Genomic DNA, 18026 nt, shown 5'->3' on the forward strand with positions numbered 1-18026 from the left:
GTTATTTGAACGGTTTTCACGTTCTGCGAAATTTCCGTAAAATTTTATGGTTTGAAATTAAGGTCCCCGTGAAATTTGCAATTTTTACGCGTGAAAAATCACTAAGCCTAAACATAACCAATATTTTTTTTTTAGTTAAACTAACTTTTTAATTAACATTATTTTGTTATGTAAAAATCGAACACTTCTTGAAAAAAAATTACACTTTTTTGAAAACAATATTGCCGAATAGTATAAACCTGGACAAAATTTTCAAAAGGGTTTAAAAATTAATAAATAATGCCATATCAGGGTATGATCAGGGTAAAAATTTACACCTTAAGATAACAATTCACGAAAATCAATTTTACATCATTTTTATAAATAATAGTTTGATTTCCCAAAAAAGGTATTTGCATGAATTAATTTCAACTTAATGTTTAAGAAAAAAGATGATATTGTTAAATATATTTGCTAAGGTATGGTTTATTTGAAAAAGATGTTAATGAAAAATTTCAAATTCGTGAAATTTTTTCCAAAAAATATCGTCATGCTGAAATATCGTCTTTAAAAGACTAAGTTTCGATGAAAGTAATTGATTAGCATATTTCTCGATTAAATTTTCAAAAGGCCCTATCTGCATAGGAAACCCATGAAGGATAGGTTGTTTTGAAAATTTAATCTAGATTTCATCTCAGCAACTTAGGTCCGTCTTTCACTGTCATAAAAATAAACCTAAATAAAGTATTTTTTATGTCTTCAAAATATATTTGTATTTTCGATTATTATATTTTAATGTAAGGTTAATTAATGTGATTTCATCTACTGCTATTCTTACACGTACATTCACAATTTGAACATTGGAAAAAAGTGAAAAAGAAGTAATTGTAATGTTTTAAACCCCTTCATGCTCAATTCAGCTATGTTCAGTCAAATATTTGGGTGAAACAAAAGTTAATTAATAAATTAATAGAGTTGTAGAGTATATCTTTAAAAATGGTGTGAAAATATTTCCAACTAAACAAACAATATGCAAATATCACATTTTGAAAAAAAAATTAAAAAATCAATCCATACTTCATTCAAAATTTTAAAGAAGGAACAAAATCACTTGCTTTCACTGAGAATCGCACCAAGTAAGAACGCAAACGCACACGCGCTAGTCCATCTGCAATCGTTTTTCATCGGGAAATGGGATTAAATTTTAATAACTTCATTTGACTTTTAAATTCGCAACTGGGCCTGGCACACCGGAATCGACTGTACCGACGAGGGACCGTAAATGTTCCCCCGAGGGGTCACTGGAATTGGCGGCATGTTACTTTGTGGGTGGGGAAAGTGAATAAATTCGGTGCAGTCAGTCGGAATCGAAATTGTGTACTGTTTTGATTAATATTTTATATCTGTGAAATTTCCGCTTACCAGATGATCTCCCACGCGCAAACAATCAATCATTTTCACGGTACAAATTGTTGCACCAGGGTCAAAACAGCCAGCCGGCAAAGCATAAAATATTAAACTGTTGGACAGACAGGAACCGGATGTGGGGGGCGTTGCGGAAGGGCCACTCCCAGTGTGGTGGTGACGTGCGTAGAATTTATGACGCGTGTCGTCGTTCTAGGTGTAACAACAAAAACCACGCGGCAATCATGATGATACCACTTGTGCCACGAAGGAGGATGTTTTGAGCAAGTCATGCGAAGTGTTTTACGGTAGGTTGGAATTTAGGGCGTCATCACCGGTTTGATTAAATCCAATTAGAAGTGTGGCAGGACTTTTACGTTTAGAATTTGATTAAAATAACAAAATAAATGAAGAGAGTTTAAGAGATAAGAAGAGATGAGTTGAGTTGAGAAGAGATGAGAAGAGATGAGAAGAGATGAGAAGAGATGAGAAGAGATGAGAAGAGATGAGAAGAGATGAGAAGAGATGAGAAGAGATGAGAAGAGATGAGAAGAGATGAGAAGAGATGAGAAGAGATGATAAGAGATGAGAAGAGATGAGAAGAGATGAGAAGAGATGAGAAGAGATGAGAAGAGATTAGAAGAGATGAGAAGAGATGAGAAGAGATGAGAAGAGATGAGAAGAGATGAGAAGAGATGAGAAGAGATGAGAAGAGATGAGAAGAGATGAGAAGAGATGAGAAGAGAGGAGAAGAGATGAGAAGAGATGAAAGATTTTTCACTCTTAAATAACAAAAATCAACAAAGAAACTTTCAAAATCAAAATCAAAATCAAATTTTGGAAATCATTGAAGCTTCTTCGTTAAGAACAATAAAAAGGAAAAAGTTTGTGAAACAAAAAGCAAACAAGCTTGGGCCAACCCCAAACGGCGTTGGTTGTTGTGACTAATTTAAGCAAGTCGTCACGCGTGTCACGATGATAAATGAATGTTGTCCGTAGGAAAAGCAAGCAAGATTCGCCGGCACACGGAAGCCGAGCTGTGACGCGGTTGTGATTTATGGATTTGGGGAGGGGAAAAAGTTTGCGGGAAGATTTTCCGGAACTCTTAGTTTGTGGGGTTAGATCGAGGAAAAACTTGCGAGCAAGTGTTATTTAGTGTTAATATTTTATGAGGAAACTTTTCTATTGTGAGTAGAGTCAATTATGTTTCAAGCTTTATACATTTGAACAGTTCTAAAAGTTGCAAAAAGAGGCAAACAAAACAATGCTGTCTTTTTAATTCAATTTCATAAAATTCAAAAACTGTTCAATCTAAGAGTGCACCCAACAGAACACGTCCCACACGGTGCACTTAAATAAAGTGCAATCCTGTTCACATTTTAATTGCTCACGAGTGCATTTTTCTTTCACGTAGAATTGCACTATCGCCGCTGGTGCAGAATATAAATTGACACATTTCCATTCCAGTGCGTCCAACCTTGAAGCAGCGAGTGCACCACTTTTCATGACTATTTTTTGCACCTTGTTTCTTGCCATTTTTCACCGGCACACATTTTCCGTGAACTCAGTGAACTTGAACGAGAGTTTTCCGTTTTTTCCAACCTCCTTTTTATTTCCGTACCTGAGGCTAAGAATTACACACTAACGCTTCCCGTATAATGGCCAGCTGGCAACGAATCGTACTGATGACCTACAGAGAGGAAAGTTCAGGTCTGCTGCAAAAAAATAACAACTCGGCAAGTGTTTTTTCGCCGAGCTTTCAGTCGGTGTATGCCTGGAGGTGGCCTAACCCTTGAATGGCCACTTTGAAAAAATAACTTCGTACGTGCATTTTGGGCCAAATTGAGTTAAGAACGCCATTTTGTGCAGCTCACAATGCCTCACCTTTTGACATTCGCAGATCCCCAAAATTCGATTTCAATCCATAGATATTCAATAAAAACCAAAAAAGCTGAAAGAAGTTCCAATCTTGTCGTGCTATCTTGACACAGCCTGAAAATTTATGTAAGTGCGACAATTGGCCAAAGGGATTTCAGGTCAGAACGCGTTTGACACCGAAACAAACTCGACTAGCGTAAACATTTTCAATTATAACTCAGGACTCCGGCAACTAAATTCAACCAAACTTTGGGGCAATGCACAGAATGGTCAACCAAACAAAACGTGTTTGTTATTGTTTACATTGCGTGCTTTCTTTTTTGTTTATTCAAGGTCAAACATCAAAACGCATTTTTCTCGGAACGTCAAAAAGCAACGTACGACATGATAGCACGACGGCGTCTTGAAATCATTCATCCTCCGGACCAGAAATTCCAGATTCGCAAATTTTTAGGCTTAGACTGAATGTTTCAATGTGTTTTGTACCCAAATTTCACCTAAATTATTGTTGACAAAGAGGAAACTTCACATGAAAACAGATAAATTTACAAACTATTTCACTAAATCTCTAAAAAAAATCTAGCCTATCAGCTCCGGAAGTTGGCAGTCAAGGGTTACTACGCTCAACTCGTCGTACGCGTGGGAATACGCAATAAATCTCGGTGCAAATGCAAACGAAAAATTTACATAACGATAAATTTCGAGTGCCATGGGAAGCATTTTTTCCGCCGCCAGGACGATGCTGAAGTGGAGTGCGAGCTTTTTTTGCAAACGCTTTTTCAGGTTATCACGAAACCATTCATGTTGTGACACCTGCTGTGATACTAGGAAACTTTGGAGTGTAACAAGGTAATAAACTAAATTCAAATGGTTAGTTGAGCAGAAGTTACTGAAGATTTGAGAAAAAATAATCACAACAATCATGAAAGCCTTAAACATTAACAAACTGAAAAGAAATCATAAATATACAAAGATTGAGCTGAGAAGGGATGAAAAAATAGATTGCAATAAGAAAGGAATACTAAGAAGAGATGAGAAGAGATGAGAAGAGATGAGAAGAGATGAGAAGAGATGAGAAGAGATGAGAAGAGATGAGAAGAGATGAGAAGAGATGAGAAGAGATGAGAAGAGATGAGAAGAGATGAGAAGAGATGAGAAGAGATGAGAAGAGATGAGAAGAGATGAGAAGAGATGAGAAGAGATGAGAAGAGATGAGAAGAGATGAGAAGAGATGAGAAGAGATAAGAAGAGATGAGAAGAGATGAGAAGAGATGAGAAGAGATGAGAAGAGATGAGAAGAGATGAGAAGAGATGAGAAGAGATGAGAAGAGATGAGAAGAGATGAGAAGAGATGAGAAGAGATGAGAAGAGATGAGAAGAGATGAGAAGAGATGAGAAGAGATGAGAAGAGATGAGAAGTGATGAGAAGAGATGAGAAGAGATGAGAAGAGATGAGAAGAGATGAGAAGAGATGAGAAGAGATGAGAAGAGATGAGAAGAGATGAGAAGAGATGAGAAGAGATGAGAAGAGATGAGAAGAGATGAGAAGAGATGAGAAGAGATGAGAAGAGATGAGAAGAGATGAGAAGAGATGAGAAGAGATGAGAAGAGATGAGAAGAGATGAGAAGAGATGAGAAGAGATGAGAAGAGATGAGAAGAGATTAGAAGTGATGAGAAGAGATTAGAAGAGATGAGAAGAGATTAGAAGAGATGAGAAGAGATGAGAAGAGATGAGAAGAGATGAGAAGAGATCAGTAGTTCTGCTACAATGAATCGATCCTTCTGACATCGCTTAAAACATCTTAGTGAGTTTCTCGAAAAGAGAAGTAATGAGAATAAAAATGTTCAAATACTTGAAAGAATTCAAGAGTTATTTTATTTTAATTTTGAAGAATACATAATTTCTCACCCGAGAATTTATTTTTTAATTTCCCAATGCTATAAGCTCTTGAAAAAACAAGTGTAATCAAAACTCACTTAAACTAACATACGAGATTTTCAACGACAAAAGCCCTCCCAGAACAATATACAAAGCGTTTATTCTTTTCCCATGCTCAAGTGAAGTGCAACTTTCCTGGAAAAATGAAAAAAAAACTGTTCTTGTATCAGAAAATGGAAATTGTTCCTTCTTAAACGACGACGAAGAAAGCACCCAAAGGATTACGGTGAATAAACTTTGCGCTCCTGTATAGAAGCTTCCCGAGTGCGGGGACGATATAGGGTAAAGTTGGCAGTAATTACCCGCCTAATAGCGACGTGGCGCGTACTTTCTGGGCCACTATTAGCACCTAATCTGCATAAATTGGCCTGCCCCTGCTGCTCCCCCAGGCTGATGAATAGCTCCCGCTTTAAACACGTGTTCTAAGGGGGCATTACTTGGCAACACTCTACACACGGCATTATCAACCCCACTGCGTTTTATGCTAATTTGTAAATGCAATTTGTGTATGTGAAGGTCAGAACTGTGCAGTTTAGTAGGAAAAATCGATTTTTGAGATGGTTTGGCATTTTATTTTCTTGAAATAATTTATCAACTCTTCTTTATCGTTGAAAGAATCAATTTGTATAGCACGTGAGCTTCAGAACTATAGAAGAAGTCCAAATGATTCCATCCTCGAACTTGATACTTCTGCACCACATTCGGTAGACGTCGGATGAGCTCCTCGACATCGCCAGGTTGATTCAGATTGTCGAACGAACTGTGGTAGATGTGAACCGGAGCTGTAACCTTGTCTAGAGGGTATTCCGGCGGTTCGCTGCAGTTGTACCGCTGGAGGTTCTCAATTGCACCAAAGTCGTACTGCTGGAAGCATTTGGCCTTAAAGATCTGCATAAAGTGGATCACCTGGAAGATGGAGGCTCCTGCCGGAGTGTACTGCATAATCTCGGGTACTAGCGATCGATCGATGGAGTCATGGTAGCCAAACAGTGTCCAAACGCTCTTGAGGATCATCTCTACTGGTATTAATCCGGACTTGACAGCAATCGCTACTGCATCCATAGGGGAACCATCGAATCCCCTCCCAAGCAGTTCGTACCCTCTCAAATCATGACTGATATCACTTATCAAATCCTTGTACGATGTCAACACGCGCAAGGAACTCGTCGTATGATGTAAGAACGCAACCGGAGCCACCAAGTGGACACCAGCAAACCTCTCGTTATACTCCGGCCGCAGACTGGTCAACGCCAGAAAAGTAGCCGCAGCCTGCGACAGCCCAACAAACTGCACCCGATCACTCCCAGTCACACCGAGCACGTAGTCCACCATAGCCGCCAAATCGTACAGCCCCAGCTCGTGAAAGCTGAACCTCCAGAAACGCTTCGAGTCCGCGCTCAACGAGCGGTGCCGCTTGGAGAAGGTCGTCCCGCGGTTGTTGCCCATCCACACGTCGAATCCGCCCGAGTGGGCGAGAAATGCCAGCGACCGGTTGGGGCCCTGAACGGTAAAGTCCACCGAGCTGCCGAAGAATTCGGACAGGAGAAGCAGGGGAGTAGCGCGGGTTTTTGGTGGGATTCGACTCATGGTTAGGAGGTAGCCATCTTCGGTGGTCACTCGATGAAGTTCCACTAGGTAGTTGTGCTTTTCTATGGAGGTTTTCTTGAGTTATTGAAGAGTTTTAGTAGAAATAGTTGTTTTTGAATATACGTACAAGTTTACCAGCAAATAGTCCGGATTAACACATGAAATTAACTTCGAACTAAGTAAAAACAAGAGTAAAGCTAACATTTTTCAACTAAGCTTGAACCAACTAATCGAAACAACAGCTGGACGATAACTGATTAGAATTTGTAACGATAAGCCACCAGTTCCTCAGAGAGAAGCTTTCAAAACTGGATTTTGCTATACTTTTGATGCGGAACCTAACGATGTGCGTTGACTTGAAGTAGAATTTTGCAGAAATTTACATATTCGAGGTTTTTAGCCGAAAACTGGCGAGACAGATTTGCGTAGTCAATCTATTCTTAGCAAATTGAATAATCTGGCTGAAACTGGTTTGTCAAAATGTATTTTGATTCATGGTCATATAAAGATGTCTGATGACATTGGTTTCAGGACTAAATTCTACAAGTGGTTAAGTTTTCAAACTTCTTTCACATTTTTAGACAGACAATTCTTTCAAATTGGGAAAAATATTGAAGATCTTGCAACTCTGCCAAAAAATATTGCTAGAAAAATCGAACTCAATTTAATATAAACCAAATTTAAGCCCTCCAATCCCCCAGCTTTTACAACCTTTCTCCGAAGACTTCCATCCCAAAAATGAAAAATAATGGCATCGTTAACCCGCGATCCACCGCACACTCCATACGGTTACTCCACTCCCGGAACCCACCGCCCAAGTAACAAACGATTTGCCTAATACTCTTCACAAGTTTTATTAAAGCTTTGGAAAATGTTACCAAGTTTCATAACAACTTTGAATTATCCTATCAAGTTCTATCCTCGCTTTTCTTTCAAGATATCTTGAAAACTTTTCTAGTAGGTTTTCAAGACTGTCGGAACAGTTTTATTTATTAGTTTAAATAAGATTTTCAAGCATTCTTCTAGTGACTCAAATAAAACCATCTTAAAACCAATTGTGCTAGCAGTGGCATGTTCCAAAACCGTAGGACTTTAGCTGTCAAAAGCAACATTTCAATCATGGAGCAGCAGCAGCAGCGCAGTTGCAGGAGACATTTTGTGTGAATTTACAGATTATGAAATAAAAATTCCGTTACCATTATTGTTGCTATCTCTGTGAAAACCATTTAAAGCGAAAAGTGATTTGTTTGCGGTTAAAATTATTCAAGAAGCAGTCGAACCATGCCGTCCCTAGTTTGTGATTTTTTCTGAGGATTGAAGAAAATTAGTGTTGTGCAATGTCTATGCTGATTCGTAATCCATCATTGGATGAAAACTAACGAGGCAGCAAATGTGTTTTTTAAATTATTAACTTGACTAGCGTTCAAATTAACTATTTCAACTTCCAAAACGGCATTTTCTTGTCCAAGAATAAGTTGATTTGTTCAAGAATGTTTTAAATTCACAACGGCTTCCTGAAGATAAGATTAAATCTCTTCAGTTTTAGAAATGGCTTAATTAAAACCATGAATATTTTGTTCCATGTATTGCTACGCTCAGTTTGTTCAGTGCAGTTTAGAGGTTAGGTGATCGATTAATAAGAGAACAAAAAGTGTTATTTGTGATTATTTTTTCTGTGGCGGATGAAACCTATGACAAACGTTGTAAATGTGTATGTGAAATAAAGAAAAAGTGACGAAAACCATGATCATGTTCATTATAAAGTGAAATATAGAATATGTGACGAAATAAAGCCAAACCAAATAATTTACACTTTGGAATACGTTTTGTCATGTAGCATGTTTTTCCGCAGTATTGTTAATGTTATATGAATAAAAAACAGAGCTATTATTGTGTTTATTTATTTAGAGAGAAAATTATGATCAAATCTACAGCAACAATCAAAAAGGGCGCATGCAAATTTGGAACAATTATTATTAAAGTTCTTAGACAACAGGTAACTACTCATCTAAATCCCCTTTGCGGAAGAAAGCTGGAGAGGATTGCTGTTGTTTGAGTGTCCGAGTAATGTGAACCTGAAAATTAGCTACACAGTCGAAATTTTTGTCCACCCTTTTCCCGTGTTGGTCCAGAAATTTTCACTACCCGGATCTATTTTCCACCATCGATACAAGCATGCGCTACGGCCAGTGCAACGTGTGATTTAGCCTTGGTTAAAGCAATATCAAGTCTTTCACAAGTCCTACAGTTCTTCAGAAGTCCCCACCAAGAGCATGCTTAGAATAATTACATTTAACATGGTTTTAATCAAGAAAAGAATGGTTTAACGATTTTCGCCATATTGAGAGGCAAGAAATTGGGCAAAAAATCGCAGCCATGTTGAATATTTGAGAGATATCAGAAATCAAACGTATTTTGGCATGAAAATCTTATAAGTTATTTAAAGATTCAACAAGGCGAGCAGTATTTTTTCGAGGCATCTTGAAAAATTATTCGATCATTTTTTAATGGCATGAACTTTTTGGATATGTTCACTAAATTATGCATGTTTTATTTTTCAATATAGCATTTTCCTTGTAAATTTTTGTCTTGTATAATTTTCTAATACTTGTTTATCAAGTAGGGTACACCATAAGACAGAATGGTTTTGATGATAATATTTTTGAATTCAATAAGATCTAGTTAAGGCACGTTTGGTTTTCTTCAAGAGCTGTTCCATTTATATCTTGATTTATTTCAGTCGCTAAGAAGTCTTCCAGGATACTCCAAAACCATTTATCATTTACACAAGATTTATTTAATTCAGCAAGAGTCTTTGAAGACATTGCTAAAACTTATCTGCTAGATTATATCGTTTTAAAACATCCTTCAAAATTGATCTTCATAACCTCCTAAAATGGCTCACTTTACACTTAACTCAGCATTAACTCGTGTTTAATACAGCATGCAGGACTAAAATGTTTTATAACCATTTTTGGCCAACGACTTTTAATAATCACTTCTAGATCGTTTTAAAACTTAAATTGTTACTTGGGGCGGGAAAGCACAGCAGACGACTCCGTGTAACGCACCACTCTCAATCCTAATGTCTGGGTAACGAAACCCTCGGGACTTGTTTTATCAAAAAGCAATAAATTCGTCCCTAATCCCTGCCACTGCTTCAACGACGGAGCCAGCTACAAGTTGTTGGTGTACGCGGCTTCGTTAAGGTTGGCAGCATTCTGTACGCAGAGCAGAGACAACCGGCATAAAAAGGACTTTGCACGCAAAGCTGATCATCATCACTTCGCGTGCAACAGATGGGAACGGAGAGGGTCTCGGGAATCTTTCCGACCCGACAATCCCCTAGAGAACTGTTGATTGAAATTGTGGGGTGGTATTGGTGAAAAGAATTTTTAAAAATTTTGGATGACCAACATAACCCCGATGACCCCAGCATTCTAGCAAGATTAATATCCCACCTAACATATCACCGTCGTAATGCGAATTTAATAAATTTTCTCACACCTCGTGCAAAACATTTTCCCATAACCAAGCTCTCCTCTTCTCATTTTCCCCCAACAGATTCGGACCCCGCCGCACGAACTTCCCCGACAACAACATGAAGGCGACCGCGCTGTGGGCGGCCATCGGAGCGGTTCTGGTGTTCAGCGGTACCGCGAACGCGTGGGGTGGCCTGTTTAACCGATTCTCGCCGGAAATGCTGGCCAACATGGGCTACGGTAGCCACGGGGGAGCGTACCGGCCGCAGGCCTTTCTGCAGGTAATAACGGAGGATTGAGTTAATTTGCGTTGGATGAGAAAAAAAAACTGTGAGGATGAAAAACATAAGAAGAAACTTTTGATGAACTTTGACGCAAATATTTGAACCGTTTAGGACAAATCCATTTTTTTCTTCATTCAATGCGTAAAAACGAAGTTGACTTTATAGCTGTCGGCCACCATTGCTAGTACCAACCACTAGTGTCTTCCTTTTTATCTACAAGGACTTCGCCGCCCTGGGCTCCTAAGTGTATGAAAGTATGGCACGGAGCGACGGCGCCGAATACCCATATTTACACAAAGAATTTGGCATTCAATGCGTAACCAATCATTAAAAAAAATCCTATCGCGAACAATGAAACCAGTTTAGGGGGTCGTGCATAAACCACGTGGCCTTTTTTTGGAGAATTTTTGACCCCCCCCTCCCCCCTCATGGTTTTTCGTGGTTTCACGCCAACCCCCCCCCCCCTACATGGCCACGTGGCTTTTTCCTCCCAGGTGAAAAATTAAAAAAAAAAAACAAATTTAGTATAGATTTCAAAAATGTTTATCCATCATTGATATACTGACAGTGGGGGCGACTTTGGATCAAAAAACGATATTACTGTTGTTATTTAAACATAATAAAAACATTTCAAATCATATCGAAATAAACAATGTTGGAGAATGTTCCTGAATGATTTACCAACATTTTCCCAGAATATGGCTAAGTATAATCTCACCGTTCATAAATGCCAATCGTTTTAAAATTGGGTCAAATAGAAAACATTTTTAATTGGTGTATGTGCTGTAAAACCATTAAAACCAATTTAATATTATAAAAAAACAGAGATTCACTCAAAAGTGTGAAAAAATATAACATTACAAAGTTTAAGGTAAATAATAACAGTATTACAATTAATTGAAATGGTACAGAAAGTAAAAAAAAACTCTCAACAAAACAAAAAACTTAGTAATACATGTGTATTCAAAATTATGGAATTGCAGTGCAATTAATTGCATCCAGAATAAACATGCTTTAAGAATTAAAGTTTTTTTTTATATAAACAGCATTAATGATTTAATTAAAATGCGCTGTTAGATATTTTCATAAAATAAAAATTATTAAATAAAAAAGTAAAAAGTTTTGTTTAAGGAAAAAAATATTTTTATTATATTTTAAGGAAAATATCTAGTTATGAAAGCTTCTAAATAATACTTATTTTATTCCAAACATTCATAAAAATCCAAGCTAAAGCAACTTTTCTTATTGATTAAGCATGATTGATTCCAATGATTCAGTGTGTCCAAAAAAAAGTCAAGTTGTGTAATTTATTTCTCCATACAAGAATCAGAGTTCAGAATAGACCGCCGCACTTTGCGCAGTAGCCAGACTGACGCTCTCTAGAATTGCAGAATGTTAACTTATCTTGCCAAGGATAACATATTAACATTGAAAATCGAACCATTAATTGCTGAGATATCGACATTATAAAATGGTGGGTTGTTTGGGTGAGACTTAGTAAACATCAATTTTTCTGTTTTTAATCTTTGCATGAAAATATCTCAGCAACTAAAGGTCTTATCAAAAAAAGCAAAATATAGAGAATTTTCTCAGCATTTTGAAAATATTTTTTTTCAAAGGTGGGCAAACATGCGCACTAATTTTTAAAATTAATAACGGAATCTTATTTTAAGTTAAAAAAATTGCTATAACTTGAAAACGGTGCAATTTATGAAAATTTCACTTACGTACTCTTTGATTGCAAATCCGATTTTACATCGAAAATAGAAGTTGAAAAATTTTTGCGACCAATATTTAGTTTTTTTAATCGGTATTGATTCAAAAATTCATAACTCAAACAAAGATTTTTTGCCTGTTGTGGAAAGTTCTGAAAAGCTGGCAAATAAAAAAAAGTGTTATTTTGCCAATCTTGTTTGAGTGACAAAAAATGAAATTAAAAATCAGCAAAATAAATTACCGTTTATCATTTTTTTTTCAGTGTAGTCCTTATCCATACCTACAACTTTGCCGAAGACACAAAATCGATCAAAAAATTCCTTCAAAAGATAGAGATTTTTGAATTTTCATATTTCATTAGCTGCCAAATTTGTATGGAAAACTATACGGACAAACTAATGATGCAAAATGGCTTCTTTGGGCATACCGAAGGCACCAACAAAGTTTCAGACGGTAACTTCAACTCGCTGGTTCTCGGGCATAACTTAACCAATCGGGACGATTCTTGTTTCCAGGGATTTGTAAGTATGTCTAGATGATCCTAAAATTTTGCAGAACTTGATTTGAACAAATCTGTAATTTCTGCAACCGAAAACATCGTTCCAACTTTTTTTAAACAATAGCCTCCGCGGATTGTTCGGCGATTTTTTTTTTACACGCGAAAAAATAGTTGGAACGATGTTTTTGATCGCAAAAATTACAGATTTGATCAAATTGAGTTCTGCAAAGTTTTAGGATCATTTAGACATCCTAACAAATCACTGGAAAAAAAGAATTGTCTTGATTGGGTGAGTTATGTCCGAGAACCAGCGAGCTGAAGTTACCGTTCCAACTTTTTTGGAGCCTTGGGCGTTGGAATGTTAAGAAGTTTTATTTATGTTGATCTTTAACGGCATTGTATTGAAATTTATTTTACAAATTGTTATCGGCATTTGAAAATTAAGTGACTCTTTAAAACTTAAATTGTTTTAATGTGTCTATATATTTGAGTGGTTTTATCTCAAATATGATGTTGAAGGTATAGTATGTTTTCTCAGCTAAAAGAAAAACAAGTATATTCAGGAAAGGGCACCTTTGGTCCCTATTTTTTAATCTATAAATTAATTAGGAAACAAAAACAATTTTTGCTTGAAGTTCGTTTTTTTCTAAAAATCTAAAATGTTTGCCCATGTTTCTTTTTCGCTCAAGAAATGGTTCCTATTAACATTAAAAAAATACCTACAACTTTGCCGAAGGATAGTACCACAGAGTAAGACAGAGTCACCACTGCCTCTTAATTTTTGATTCAACTTTGTGGTACATCGCAGGTACATCGCACGCCTGCTACCAGCAAACCTTATGGAGCCAAAAAAATAAAAGACTTTTCTACGGACTGGTCACGGACTGGACTGGTTACTTTGTGATTACATGTATTTTATGAAATGTTTTGTAATTAACAATCCGAATTGTGTTACCCATTGAATGAGGAATACCTTGTAGACCAAAATATTCATCCAATGTTTTGGTGAATATTAAAGTATGTATCGTTCGTTTTTTTGTGACTGGTTATTTTTTAATGTTAGACGTTTCACTTGCAAATGAGGTAGTGAAATTTTGCGCGATAATCCTGAAATTGGGGTTTTTAGTTTCTTTTTACTTAAAAAAAATATTGCATGAGAGAGGAGAGACAAGATATCTTGAGATTGTTTTAAGTGTCAAAAGAAAATCTTTTGATAAAGATTCTTCGATCACTTAAAGGACCAATAAACACCGTAGCTAAGATCTAAGATTTTGAAAATATTTTTTTTTCTCAGAGAATTATTTTTAAGACACTACATTTACAATACATATTTAGTCTTTTGCCTTGTTACGAAAATCTTATATAAATTGTCAGCAATATTTATTTTTTAAATTGCTCGAAAATAGAAATATCGAAGACTACAGAGCAATTCTCTTCAAAATCGATCTTTTTTCTTCAATTTTAATATTTGTATTTTTTAATCCGACTGAAACTTTTTTGGTGCCTTCGGTATGCCCAAAGAAGCAATTTTGCATCATTAGTTTGTCCATATAATTTTCCATACAAATTTGGCAGCTGTCCATACAAAAATGATGTATGAAAATTCAGAAATCTGTATCTTTTGAAGGAATTTTTTGATCGATTTGGTGTCTTCGGCAAAGTTGTAGGTATGGATACGGACTACACTGGAAAAAAATAATACACGGTAAAAAATTTTTTGGTGATTTTTTTATTTAACTTTTTAACACTAAAACTTGATTTGCAAAAAAACACTATTTTTAATTTTTTTTATTTTTTGATATGTTTTAGAGGACATAAAATGCCAACTTTTCAGAAATGTCCAGGTTGTGCAAAAAATCATTGACCGAGTTATGAATTTTTTAATCAATACTGATTTTTCAAAAAATCGAAATTTTGGTCGCAAAAATTTTTCAACTTCATTTTTTGATGTAAAATTGAATTTGCAATCAAAAAGTACTTTAGTGAAATTTTGATAAAGTGCACCGTTTTCAAGTTATAGCCATTTTTATGTAACTTTTTTCAAAATAGTCGCAGTTTTTCATTTTTTAAAATTAGTGCACATGTTTGTCCACTTTTGAAAAAAATATTTCTGAAAAGCTGAGAAAATTCTCTATATTTTGCTTCCTCGGACTTTGTTGATACGACCTTTAGTTGCTGAGATATTGCCATGCTAAGATTTAAAAACAGGAAAATTGATGTTTTCTAAGTCTCACCCAAACAGCCCACCATTTTTCAATGTCGATATCTCAGCAACTAATGGTCCGATTTTCAATGTTAAATTATGAAACATTTGTGAAATTTTCCGATCTTTTCGAAAACAATATTTTCAAAATTTTCAAATCAAGACTAACATTTTAAAAGGGCGTAATATTCAATGTTTGGCCTTTTTGAAATGTTAGTCTTGATTTGAAAATTTTGAAAATATTGTTTTCGAAAAGATCGGAAAATTTCACAAATGTTTCATAATTTAACATTGAAAATCGGACCATTAGTTGCTGAGATATCGACATTGAAAAATGGTGGGCTGTTTGGGTGAGACTTAGAAAACATCAATTTTCCTGTTTTTAAATCTTAGCATGGCAATATCTCAGCAACTAAAGGTCGTATCAACAAAGTCCGAGGAAGCAAAATATAGAGAATTTTCTTAGCTTTTCAGAAATATTTTTTTCAAAAGTGGACAAACATGTGCACTAATTTAAAAAAATGAAAAACTGCGACTATTTTGAAAAAAGTTACATAAAAATGGCTATAACTTGAAAACGGTGCACTTTATCAAAATTTCACTGAAGTACTTTTTGATTGCAAATTCAATTTTACATCAAAAAATGAAGTTGAAAAATTTTTGCGACCAAAATTTTGATTTTTTGAAAAAATCAGTATTGATTAAAAAATTCATAACTCGGTCAATGATTTTTTGCACAACCTGGAAATTTCTGAAAAGTTGGCATTTTATGTCCTCTAAAACATATCAAAAAATAAAAAAAATTAAAAATAGTGTTTTTTTGCAAATCAAGTTTTAGTGTTAAAAAGTTAAATAAAAAAATCACCAAAAATTTTTTACCGTGTATTATTTTTTTCCAGTGTAGTCCGTATCCATACCTACAACTTTGCCGAAGACACCAAATCGATCAAAAAATTCCTTCAAAAGATACAGATTTTTGAATTTTCATACATCATTTTTGTATGGACAGCTGCCAAATTTGTATGGAAAATTATATGGACAAACTAATGATGCAAAATTGCTTCTTTGGGCATACCGAAGGCACCAAAAAAGTTTCAGTCGGATTAAAAAATACAAAAAACATCGAATGACCGAAATCCTAGAGAACTGCTCTACATCTACTTTCAATGCAAATTTGCAAGCTCATTTTTAGCTACAAGATACCATCAACTTAAAAAATGAAATTTGGTTTGCATTTTGGTACTCATTTTTAAGGGTATATTAACTTTGGAAACTGTCACTTTATTTTTTAACAGCTTTTAAACTTTTGTAATACATGAGTATTATAAACGAAACTATTGGCACTACGCCCCCCGGGGCATGGCCTTCCTCTAACGTGGGATTTCTGCTCCAGCGCCTCTGACGAGACAGGAGAAACCGGGACCGACGTTTTACTTCACCATCCGATAGAAGCTCAGTGGATAAGGCGGGAATCGAACCCGCGTCTCATAGCATCATCGGGATCGGCAGCCGAAGCCGCTACCCCTGCGCCACGAGACCCACGGCGTATAAAGTGTTTGTTCAATAACAGGCTCAAAGTATTGATATGAATCTTCCAAAATACATAATTAAATATTGAATTGGATAATGTTGTAACATTGAAATATAAGTAATAATTCTAAACACAATAATTGTATGATTTTAAAGTGTAACAAAAAATGTATGCATATAAGTAAACTTAATGTGCGTTTTTTTTGTTTTTTTTTATAGAATAGATTTTTTATAGAAAAGATTTTATATGAAAGGCCACGTGGTCAGCCGTCAACCCCCCCCCTCCCCCCTATGGCTTTTCATGGTTTTTTCCGGTCGGATTTTGGACCCCCTCCCCCCCCCTAAGGAGGCCACGTGGTTTATGCACGACCCCTTAGAACAAATTATGCAAATTGTATCAAGTACATGACTGACTATAGTTGAAAAAAAAGACTATCCAAACTCTTTCATCCAAAGTCCTCGCAAAAAAATCGCATCGAATAACACAACTCGACACTTTTGAAGTTGATGTCAGTAAACGCTTCAGTTTCATCAAGGTATGATAGATTTGGGCTCCCTGAACATGCTCCAATCGACAAAATTTAATTTTAGTGGATTCCCCCTTCACAACTCCTTAACTTCAAACTTACGTGAAATTTTCCGAGGAATCCGAATATTGAGCCCAAAAAGTGCCGTCTTCATGGGCTACAGGGCAAAAGTTAACGTTGTAAAAAGTTTGCTATAGAAAAATCGTAAAATTATGAGAAAAACAGCGATTGGCCAAAAGGTTAATTCCGTAGGCTTTAGTCCATGAAATTACCTAACTTTTGACCTAAGGGAGTATGGGTGTTGGAGGCTGTTGCAAAAAGATATTAAGTTTCAGGTTCAAAATACATGCAAAATCTTAAAATTGCTCCCATTTACGTAAAACTTGATCAATTCAAACTGAGCAAAATCTACAAATACTGCCTCTTAAATACAATTTTGTCGATTGGTGTGTGTTCAGGGAGCCCAAAACTATCATACTTTAACGAAACTGGAGCGTTTACTGACATCAACTTTAAAAATGTCGAGTTGTGTTTTAAAATCTTCGGATAACCGAATCAGTCAAAAACACTTTTTGTTGTAATAATATTTTAGACATTGAAAAGATTTTATGTTAACCGATTTATTTTATTAGTTTTCATATTTGTTTAATCAATAATAATATTAATTTTAAGTCTTTTTTTAATTAGAACTTAATTTGGTTTAGGTTTAGTTTCTTATTGTTTAGTTAATAATTTTCAAAATGTACAATTTTATAACGCTAACTTTTAACTGCTTTTAATTTTCGACATTTTTTAACATGCATTTTTTGGGGCTAAGTTTAGGATGGTGCAAAATCTTTTACCGAATTTAAAAAAAATCTTTTTAAAATGTACAATCAAATTAGCAATTAAAATTTCTATGAAATGTTTTTTTTTTTCGAAAATGACTATGTTTAAAATATACTTTATGAAGGAAAAACATCTTGCAAAAACTGTTTTGCTTAAGCCGAGAAAATTT

At 35.6% G+C, this 18026-nt stretch overlaps 2 protein-coding genes across 4 annotated transcripts in view; one reads left to right on the forward strand and one right to left on the reverse strand.

Moving 5' to 3' along the window:
• LOC120422500 (prohormone-3) overlaps nucleotides 1–18026 on the forward strand; it is a 147348-nt gene that overhangs the window by 83590 nt on the left and 45732 nt on the right. For 2 of the 3 annotated variants that reach the window (XM_039585954.2, XM_039585955.2), the window contains exon 2: nucleotides 10353–10551. In XM_039585954.2, coding sequence (XP_039441888.1) covers nucleotides 10390–10551 — 162 coding nt within the window. In that variant the 5' untranslated portion in view covers nucleotides 10353–10389. The remainder of the gene's footprint in view (nucleotides 1–10352; nucleotides 10552–18026) is intronic. The other variant, XM_052708698.1, reaches the window with a different exon arrangement.
• On the reverse strand, nucleotides 5793–10339 carry LOC120422504 (lipase 1-like). Its single transcript, XM_039585958.1, has 2 exons — nucleotides 10321–10339; nucleotides 5793–6850 (listed from the first exon to the last, which is right to left on the reverse strand). The coding sequence occupies exons 1-2, from the start codon at nucleotides 10337–10339 to the stop codon at nucleotides 5793–5795; spliced, it is 1077 nt and encodes a 358-aa protein (XP_039441892.1).

The sequence above is a fragment of the Culex pipiens genome, chromosome 2, assembly GCF_016801865.2.
Source record: "Culex pipiens pallens isolate TS chromosome 2, TS_CPP_V2, whole genome shotgun sequence".
Lineage (NCBI taxonomy): Eukaryota > Metazoa > Arthropoda > Insecta > Diptera > Culicidae > Culex > Culex pipiens.